At 59.9% G+C, this 9,540-nt stretch overlaps 1 protein-coding gene across 5 annotated transcripts in view; it reads right to left on the bottom strand.

The window, feature by feature from the left end:
• Positions 1-1,601: 1,601 nt before the first annotated feature.
• The window catches only part of CUNH15orf39 (chromosome unknown C15orf39 homolog), a 10,744-nt gene continuing 2,805 nt past the window's right edge, over positions 1,602-9,540 (bottom strand). Inside the window, exons 2-5 of one of the 5 annotated variants that reach the window (XM_037735242.1) lie at positions 5,654-7,878; positions 5,059-5,593; positions 4,157-4,207; positions 1,602-3,015 (exon numbers count right to left, since the gene is read on the bottom strand). In XM_037735242.1, the coding sequence (XP_037591170.1) occupies positions 2,648-3,015; positions 4,157-4,207; positions 5,059-5,593; positions 5,654-7,828 (3,129 nt within the window). In that variant the 5' untranslated portion in view covers positions 7,829-7,878 and the 3' untranslated portion in view covers positions 1,602-2,647. Of the gene's footprint in view, positions 3,016-4,156; positions 4,208-5,006; positions 7,879-9,540 lie in introns of all 5 variants that reach the window. The other 4 variants (XM_037735243.1, XR_005198497.1, XM_037735244.1 and 1 more) reach the window with 4 other exon arrangements.

The following is a 9,540-nucleotide window of genomic DNA, read 5'->3' as shown; positions in this document are numbered from 1 at the left end:
GGGCCTCCCCTCCCCCACCCTTGTGACACTCTGGGTTAAGTGCTGACTTTGGTCTCGCCTCCCCCACATGCTCCTTGGGGCCTTCTGGGTCCCCACCCCCAACCCCAGGAGTCCCTCTCTCCTGGGCCTCAGCCCATGCAATACCCTTTTCCCTAGAGGCTTCTTCAGGCCCCCACCTGGGACCCAGCCAGTAGACAGGAGGCCACCTGGAACCCTCAGGAGTCTCTGTGGGAGGAGTGGGGGCTCCAAGGAGCCCACAGAGAGCTCTTAGGGGTGTGGGAGTGACCTTATCTCCTGCCAGTGGGAGATGGAGAGCCCAGGATACACTCCCCCCAGGAGGCTGCTCCTTCACTCAAGACAGTGGCCAAATTATAGGAGATGTGTGTCAGGCAGGCAGCAGGGACACAGATGCACAGCAAGGGAGGGAAGGAGAGGAAGCGAGGGAAGGGAGAAGAGGGAGGAGAATGGGGAGGGAAGGAAGAGGAAGGAGGATCTAAGGAAAAATAAACCGCCTACTGCAGTCATGCACTGGCAATGAGACAGATGTGACTGGCAGAGCTGATGAGGCGCCCATGGCTGCCCAGGGCCTGGGGGAGCCCTTGGTTCAGAAACTCCACCTCCGCTGCAATTCTCCCGTCCCTGTAGGAGTAGCCTCACACAATCCCGGTGGCTCACGCCCCCATTCCTCAGGTTGTGGGACTGAGTTTACGGGTTGCTGGATTTCTAGCCGGGCTTCCCCGCCCTGCCTAGGGATTTCCCTGCTCCAGACTCACGAAGACTCTGCATGCATGGTTCTGTCCCCCCAGACCCCATTTTGCATGTGACTTCCTACTTGTCTTCAAGTCCCAATTTAGGAGCCTCTTCTGGGTCTGAAGAACCCTCGCCCAGGTTGACACTGCAGTGGCCAATGTGCTGTGCTTACCTGTCCCCTCCACAGCCCAGAAGTCTTCCTGGGCCAGTATGAACAGTGTAAGGGGACGATGGCAGCTGCCACTCCAAATCCCAGCCTAGGGTCAGGCCAGGCTGCTACAGGAGGGATGGCACAGCTGGGCCCCATCCCCAGGATGCCAAGCAGGTCTAACCCCAGTGGACTGGCCCCAAGCCCAGGTGGAGGAGAAAGACCGGCCAAGGAAGCCACGTTAGCTGCCCTGAGAACAAGCCTTTGAGGAAATCGAGCCCAGCTGGGGTGGGGTCTCTAGAGGGTAGGCCCAGCACACCCACCCAACCCCAACCCAAGCTAAGGTCAGTGGGCTGCATGGTCACCAGCAATGGGGAGGTTGGGACAGTTCCACACAGACCATGAAGGGCATGCTTGGCCCTGGGAGAGGGGCAGGTGCTGGGGTCTGGTGACCAGCATTTCTCACCAGGCAGCAAACCACCGACCCACCACCACCAGAACCCATGGGGTCCCAGGAGGGAGGGCTTTCCCGGAGCCCGTATGCATGGGAGAGGGCCCCACAGAGCCAGAGCCGGCCGCTCGCTGGAGCAGGAGCCGCTCAGCACCTTCTGGACTGGGAGCAGGGGGAGCAGCCTGAAAGCAAGGGGTAGGCACCCAGTGACGGACATGAAAGCCACCACCCCCACACACGGCCAGGCCCCACTTCCAAACACAAGCCAGGTGCTTTAATGGCCGCCTCCAGGGCCCAGAGGCTCATCACCATCCCTTAAATAAGGCCCAGAGCCCGCCAGCCTCTGGCTCAACTCAGCCCTCCAAAGGCAGGTGGCTGCCAGCGGGCCTGGCTAATGGGCTCTGGCTTGGGGAGCAGCAGGGTCCTCAGTCCAGATCTTCAGAGGCCCTCTGGGCCTGACCTGCCACTCAGCCTGCCTGTACCAGTCCCTGAGTCCCGGCAGCTGCTTCGCTTCTAGAAAACCAAGTTTCCTGGGAGAACGCCTGGGGTGGGGAGGCAGTTCAAGGAAGCACTGACATCAATTCAGGACAGGCCTGGGGCCTCCTGGGGTGGCAGTGGCGGGCCCAGAACAAGGACGCCCGCTCCAGGCTGCATCCCCGCACCAACACTGGGGATCGGGAGTGGGCATTGCGGGCTCCCTCAGGGAGCTCCAGGCTGGAGGGCTGGGGCCAACCCGACCCCAGGTGCTGGGGGTGACTCCTGAAGGTGCGAGTCACACCCACTGCATAAGGTACCACTCTGTGACAGTCAGGTCCTAGGACACACGAAGACTTTCTACAGGAAGGTTCTCTGGCTCCGATTCTCTGCCCTGTCCCAGGGAGGAAGCAGGGACCAACCCGTGACGGAGTACGTGTCAGGCAGCATCCCCACGACAACCCTGTGAGGTAGGTGGCGTTGTCCCATTTTCCACGTGGGGAATGAGGGCTCAGCAGAGGTGACGTGTCTTGCCCAGGTCACACGGCAAGAACATGAGCCGAGATTCAAGCCCAGGCCTGTCGGGCTCCAGAGCCCATCTGTGTGTTCTCTAGGGAAGAATGGGAAGGAGTCCTATCCAATAAACACCCTCACATGAAAAGCTCAGAGGCTCGCAGCCCACCCTGGGTGGGCCCCAGGGTCAGAGCTGGACCCCCTCCAGGAGAGCAGCCATGGCCCCAGCATCCACTTCTGGCCCGGGCAGCTGGGCAGGCAGAAGGAAGGCTGGAGAGTGACCGCCGTACACGCGGCACCGGCAACCAGCGCTACAGGTGAGGGCTCCGGCGGTCCAGCAGCTGTGGGCGGGGCGGGGGCCGGTCTGGTCTTGAGGTCTTGTGGCCCCAGGTGGGCAGGGCCAGCCCACTGAGCCAGGTGGTCTCCAGCAGACTGCGGAAGCGGGCCTTCAGCGTGGGGCCAGGCGGGCTGGCACTGGCAGCAGGGGTAGCGGAGGCACCACGGGACTCTTCCCCAGTGGCTGCCGCTGCTTTCTCCAGGCCAGGGCTTGGTGGCTTCCTCCCTGGCTTCCTGACCTTGGGGGCCGGTGACTTCTGAGCCAGGGCAAGTCTCTCTGGCTCATATCTGGCCACGGTGGGCTCTGAGGCGGACACAGCTCCAGCCTCAGTGTCCAAGTCACCTGCAAAACGAACACACAGTCAGGCTGCAGACCCTGTACCCTCAGGTCCCACCCCCTGGCCTCCAGAGCCCCCCAAACAGTGCTTCTGCTCTGCCCCACGTCAGGCTGGCATCACACCTCTTCCCCACACACGCCTACTGGCCAGACCGTCCAAGCCAAAAAGATGGGCTTCTCCACAGGTGACCCCAGAGCTCTGTCTGATGCGGGCACTGCTTAGGAGAGGCTGTTTGTGTACAAGGATGAGAGGAAAGGGGCTCAACAGGTCAGGAACCATTGGCCTGGCCCAATACCCACTGTCCAGATGGGAAAACTGAGGCATGGGAACACAGGGCCATACATAGGACAGCCATCATCTTTATGCCAGCCCCAGAGCCAGAACCCAAGCCCCAGCCTGGGCCCAGGCAGGGACTGCTCTAAAAGCCACGCTGGGGAGCGCAGGAACATGGAAGAATGTCAGGCCAGAATCACGGTCTAGGGGAACACACAGAAAGGCGGTCCCCAAGGATGTAGGGAGGGAGTGAGAACAAGGGCAACACGATTCAGCCAGAGGCAGGAAGCCTGGTCCCAGTCACTTCCCTCCCAGGCCCCTGACTCTTGCAAGCTCCACTTAGAGCAGGCGGGAACTGTGTGGAGCCCAGACTCCACTGCCCACCAGGCAGCCCAGAAGAAACAGACCTGACCTTCTCTGGGCCCCAGACAGCCCAACTGTACGGGCAGAGGACTGAGCTGGGCAGCCCAGCCCTGAGTGATGCCCGACCCTCACTCGGTAACTGAACGTCTGAGTCTGGATTTCCTTTGCATCCCAATAAGGCATCTGCTCCAATTTTGTAAACGTTCAGGGATCAGAAAGTCCGGTCAGCCAGGCTGCTGATCAGCATCTACATCTCACTGCCTCAGGCCCTTCTCCATCCTGACCAGGTAAGGGCCAGGGCAAGGCTGCTGCTATGGGGATGGAACTAGGAGGAACAGTTTCTACAGGAAGAGGCGGATGGGAGAGCGTCGCGGTGGAGGCCACAGGGAGAGTAAAACTACAGGGGGCCCCAGGCTGTGATGCCGGATGTACTGACGCAGGAGGGGCAATGGCGGAATCCACTCGGTCCCATCATCAGATCCCTAGCTGAAGAAGTGTGATCATACATGCCACAGGACACTTCGGCAGTTGTGTGATCCTCCAGGACATTAAAAAAACACGCTGGAGAACAGTAGACACAAGACATCGTGTAGAGGAAAAACAAACCACAAAGCAACGCAGCCTATGGGCGGACTTCTGTGACGTCAGGGCTGGGGAGGACTGCAAAACCGCACGGTCAAAAAGGCACCTGTGACCCTCAGGAGATCTTGCGCATGAGGAGCTTTGTGAACAGGGGTGCCCTTCACTGACATGGAAAAGACTGAGGGTGGCAAGTGAGGAAGGCTCGGGAGTGTGATTTGGAATAAGTTCAGTGTGGGAGAGAGACCCAGTGCAGAAGACCAGCAGACATTGAGTTATTTGCGGCTAACGCTCAGAAATCGGGAGGCTAGGCTAGACTCAGGGAAATGATCTCAGCTAGGAAACAGGGTTTAGCCTGGCACAGTGGTTTACGCCTTTAATCCTAGCACTTTGGGAGGCGGAGGTGGGTGGATCACCTGAGGTCAGGAGTTCAAGATCAGCCTGGCCATTATGGTGAAACCCCAACTTTAAAAAAAAAAAAAAAAGAAAGAAAACAGGGTCTAACCAGAGCACCGGGAACACCACACCCAAGATGGAGATGGCACAGGCAGAGGAGGAGGGACCCAGGAAGGTGTAGCACCAGGGGAGGCCGAGGAGTTTCCATGGGGACAGAGCAGCTGGCACTTTCAGAGGACTAGAAAGGAGGCTATGAAGGTGCTCACTAACAGTCTGAAGGGTCAAGGGGTGGGGGTACCTAAAGCCCACCCGAGAGCCCCCTGCCCAGGCAGGAGTCCCTGGAATCATTCAACCCCAGCTGTGACCACTCACACAGCACACACACCTGTCACTTGCTTACACCGCTCCGGTGGCCACTGGGGCGGCCCCATGCTCACCCAGCTGGCGGCGTACACAGTCACGCCACTGCAGGCCGAGCAGGTCGGGGTAAATGTCAGGCAGCTGGCGCAGCGCCAGCAGCTTCAGCATGCGTGAGGTACAGCCTGGCAGGGCGAGCTCCCGCAGCGCCCGCTCCTCCGACAGCGTGGTGGGCCGCAGCTCCACACGATGCTCCTGCAGCACATGGTCCACAGAAGCAGGTGGCAGCCGAGGGAAGAGCCGCTCCTTCACCAGGTGGATGGGTACGAAGATGGCGCCAGCTCGCACCACGTGGGGGAAGGGGCACCGGTGGGTGCGATCAAAACGCTGCAGCTGAGACAGCAGCTTGGCCAGCAGCCCCTGCACACCCTGGCAGTCCTGCCACGCAGCCTGGCCCCAGGGCCCAGCCGTCTCTAGCCACTCTCGAAGCTTCTCTGGAGGAGAGTGGGCCACTGAGCCTGAAATAGCATCACACAGCGATGTGTGTAGTCCTGTAAAGTGCTGCTCCGGGGAGTCCTCTGCTGCTGAAGTAGATGCTGAAGCAGGGCCTGGAGCTGGAGCCTGAGCCTGAGCCCAAGCCCGAGCTGGAGCTGGAGCTGGAGCAGGGGATGGAGCAGGGGCAGGGGCAGGGGCAGGGGCAGGGGAGGCCACAGCTGCGGCTGGAGGGCTGGGCAGTGCCAGGCTGAAGCAGGTCAGGGATAAGGGCTGCTGAGCGAGAATCTGCAGTCCAATGGGCCCAGATGTGGGGGTGGGCACAGGCTGTGCAGGAGCAGGAGCTGAGGTGGGCGTGGACGGGACCACAGCTGCAGGCAAAGGTGCCGGACGGAGGATCTTGAACTTTCGGAACATGAAGGCCACAGAGCTGTGGAAGTTGGTGCTTGGCATGGCATCTGTGGTCACTGGCACCCCAGGCAAGCCTGGTGCTTCTGTGTCTACCTTTTTCAGGCCTGGCAGATCTGATGCCATGTTGCCCACATCTGGCACGTCCCCAGCTGCAGTGAGCTTGGCATGCTCCACAGGACTGGGAGCCTTGACGGGGGAGGCCTCTGCTGTGGGCCTCCTCACACTCAAGTCCAGGGCTACGTCCTCCTTAAGAAAGCCCCTTAAGGGCTTACTCCCTGAGGGGCCCTCCTGGGCGGGCAGGGACCCCCTGCAGCCTTTGTCCTGGCTTTCATTGGTGCCTAGGGCTGAGTCAGGCTCGTCTGTGGCAGAGTCAGGCTCAGCTATGGCCTCAGGTGTATCCAGATAGTCACGGTAGGGGGCCAGGCTGAAGACGTTGTCAATAACAGGCATTGGTGGAGAGCTGGGTGGCCTCGTACCCTCCTTCTGTGGAAGAGACTGGCACTCCCGGGCACAGGGGGGCAGTGCTGGGGGAGTATGGGGAACTGGACTGTCTCTGATGACGATGGGCGGCCCAGAGTGCTCACTGAGCCGCGGCTGGAGCTGCTCTTTCCTGCAGCTGGGCAGCCAGGTCTTCTCTTCCACTTCCTGTGCAGGCCTCACAGGCTCCGAGCAGGGCTGGCTGGCTGGGGAAGGCTGGCATGCCCTCTGGAAGGCACTAGGCTGTGGCACAGCCTGCACATTGTTCTGGGAAGGTGGCGTCCCTCCAAGCCCAGGGGATGCTCCATAGAGAGAGAGATCATCCCGGGCATAAGAAAAACCCAGTGTTTGGGGGGCAAAGTCCAGTGGGCACCGTGGAGCAAGAGGCAGATCCAGCTTGAGGCCTGGTGAGGGTGCTGGGTGGGGGGCAGAGGAGTAGGAGTAAGTGTCCAATGCCACCGGGGGAATGTACGGTGCCTGGGCTGCCTGCTGCCTCAAGTAGGGGCCGCCCAGCCCACCAGCCTGGTACCCGGTCCCTTTGTGGCCCCCCAGAGGCTGCAGTGGGAGTGCTGGGCTGTAGCTGCCCTGCTTCTCTGGGTGGCGACAGGCTGGAGGGCAAGGCGGGACCTGTGGTGGGTGGGGTGGTGGGGGATGGGGGGGTGGGTAGTGGGTGGACCCGGTATCCTGACAGGGTGGCCCCAGGGGCTGGGCCAGCTGGGTCCAAGGACTGGAGGGCCCCTCGGATGCTGCTTGCTTGGAGTTCCTAGGGTAAGGACCTGTGTACCTGGAGGCCAGGAAGCCCGTGCTGTGGATGGCCTGATACTTCTCCAGGAAGGGCTGGCAGGGAGTGAAGCTCCCTGAGGAGTCTTTGCTGGATCCCCCAGCTGGCAACCCCCGCAAGAAGGTGCCATCCAGGGCCTGGCCCTTGCTAGGAGCTGGGGCCAGAGAGCAAGGTGGGTCAGCCGAGGGTAACAGGGGCCCGGTCACCAAAGTCCAGTCAACATCCAGTGGCCTCTTCACCGCTCCTTCCCCCAGGCAGGTGGAGAGCCCATAGCACAGAGGGTTGCGGTAGACAGGTTTGGGCACTGCCAGCGGCGGGCCCGGGTAGGAGTGGGCCTGGGGACTGAAGGGCAGGAGCTCAGCAGAGCTGGAGTCCCGCAGCTTCTCAGCGCCTTCTGCCGGCGAATGGTAGAACAGGCAGCTGGTCAGCAGGTTGTCTGCCCGGAGTGGGGGTCCTGCCATCCCCGTAGAGTACAAGGGTGGGTATGGGGTCCAGGACGCCAGCTGCTCAGACTCGGCCTTCGGAGCACTCCCCATGGAGCAGGAGAAGTAGGATCCCTTGTAGCTGCAGGGGACCTGGCTGCCACCAGAGGGGGGCAGGCTGTGCTCGGGCACCAGATCTGTCTCCAAGCGGGGTAGCTTGCCATACATCACAGGCCCCAGAGTTCCCAGTGGTCGCTTCTCTGCCATCGCTGTGAAGGCCTTGAGCCCTCCTGGGCCCCTGCTACTCAACTTCTGACCTGGGGGATAGAGGGAGACAGGCAAGGGCTGTCAGGAAAACAGGCTCCAGGTGGCCGGGCGTGGTGGCTCACATCTGTAATCCAAGCACTTTGGAGGACAAGGCGGGCGGATGACCTGAGGTCGGGAGTACAAGACAAGCCTGACCAACATGGTGAAACACCATCTTCAAAAAAAAACAAGCTACAGGCAAGCAGCAAAGGGCTGCTCCCATAGGCTCGCTGCCACACCCAAGAACCTGCCCCTTAATTGATGCTCTGTTAAGACTGAGTGTATGAGCCACATGACAGGGGTTTTAAATTCCTGTGTGTATTTTTTTGACACAGGGTTGCCGGGCATGGTGGCTCACGCCTGTAATCCCAGCACTTTGGGAGGCCCAAGTGGGTGGATCACCTCAGGTCAGGAGTTCAAGACCAGCCTGGCCAACATGGTGAAACCCCATCTTAAAAAAAAGAGACATGGTCTCACTCTGTTGCCTGGGCTGGAGAGTAATGACATGAACTTGGCTCACTGCAGTCTCAACCTCCTGGGCTCAAGTCATGCTCCCAACTCCCAAGGAGCTGGGACCACAGGCACCTGCTACCACGCCTGGCTAATTTTAGTATTTTTCGTAGAAACAGGGTCTTACTATGTTCCCCTGGCTGGTCTTGAACTCCTGGACTCAAGAGATCCTTCCGCCTTGGCCTCCCAAAGTGCTGAGATCACAGGCATGAAACACCCATCACACGTGATCCCAACTTGTATATTCTACACAGACCCCCCCCCGACCCCAACACTCCAGGGGCCCCTTCTGTTGGATTTTCCTACATACAACTCCCATAACCCTCTCCTTCTTAGGTTTTCACAATCTGTAGATGCACTGGGTCTGAGGGTCACTTAGCGTACCCTGCCCCCACCCCTACTTGGAAGCAGGTCTCCTGCCTCCCACCACGAGGTTCTACTTCAAGATGCCATAGTGATGCCCACTGCAGCCAAAACATGGAATCTGAGTATTGTCTACAAATTCACAGATTTCTTGTGACACTCCTCTGACATGCTCATCTTGTCAAAAATGGCAGAGCCGGGCCTCCAGCCCAGATCCCTAGGCCCAAAGCCAATGCAGAGATCCTGGACTTGGCTCTGGAGAGCAGTCCCTTAGGAGAAGTAAGGGGGAACATCAGTCATTACAAGCCACACCCCTCCCACTAGCTCCTCCCCCTCTGCAGGAGTCAGGGTAGCCCAGCAGGTGGTGCTGCAGCACCAGCAGAAAGGTCCCAGAGCAAGAGAAGCCTGGATCCACCCCTAGCCCCCAAGCTGCAGATTCCAAGGCACACCGAAGGCAAGACAGCGCCAGGGGCGTGTGTGTAAATCCTGGGAGGCAGCTGGGTGTGGTGGCTTACGACTGTAATCCCAGCACTTTGGGAGGCCAAGGTGGGCAGATCATTTGAGGTCAGGAGTTCAAGACCAGCCTGACCAACATGGCCAAACCCTGTCTCTACTAGAAATACAAAATATTAGCCAGGTATGGTGGTGCACGCCTGTAATCTCGGCTATGCAGGAGGCTGAGACAGAAAATAGCTTGAACTCAAGAGGCAGAGGTTGCAGCGAGCCAAGACTGTGCTACTGTACTTCCAGCCTGGGTGACAGTGCTACTGTACTTCCAGCCTGGGCGACAGAGCAAGACT

This window comes from Cebus imitator, unplaced genomic scaffold (genome assembly GCF_001604975.1).
Source record: "Cebus imitator isolate Cc_AM_T3 unplaced genomic scaffold, Cebus_imitator-1.0 Scaffold757, whole genome shotgun sequence".
In the NCBI taxonomy this organism is placed as follows: Eukaryota; Metazoa; Chordata; class Mammalia; order Primates; family Cebidae; genus Cebus; species Cebus imitator.
Note: the sequence above shows the minus strand (reverse complement) of the source record. Positions and strands in the feature narration are given on the sequence as shown.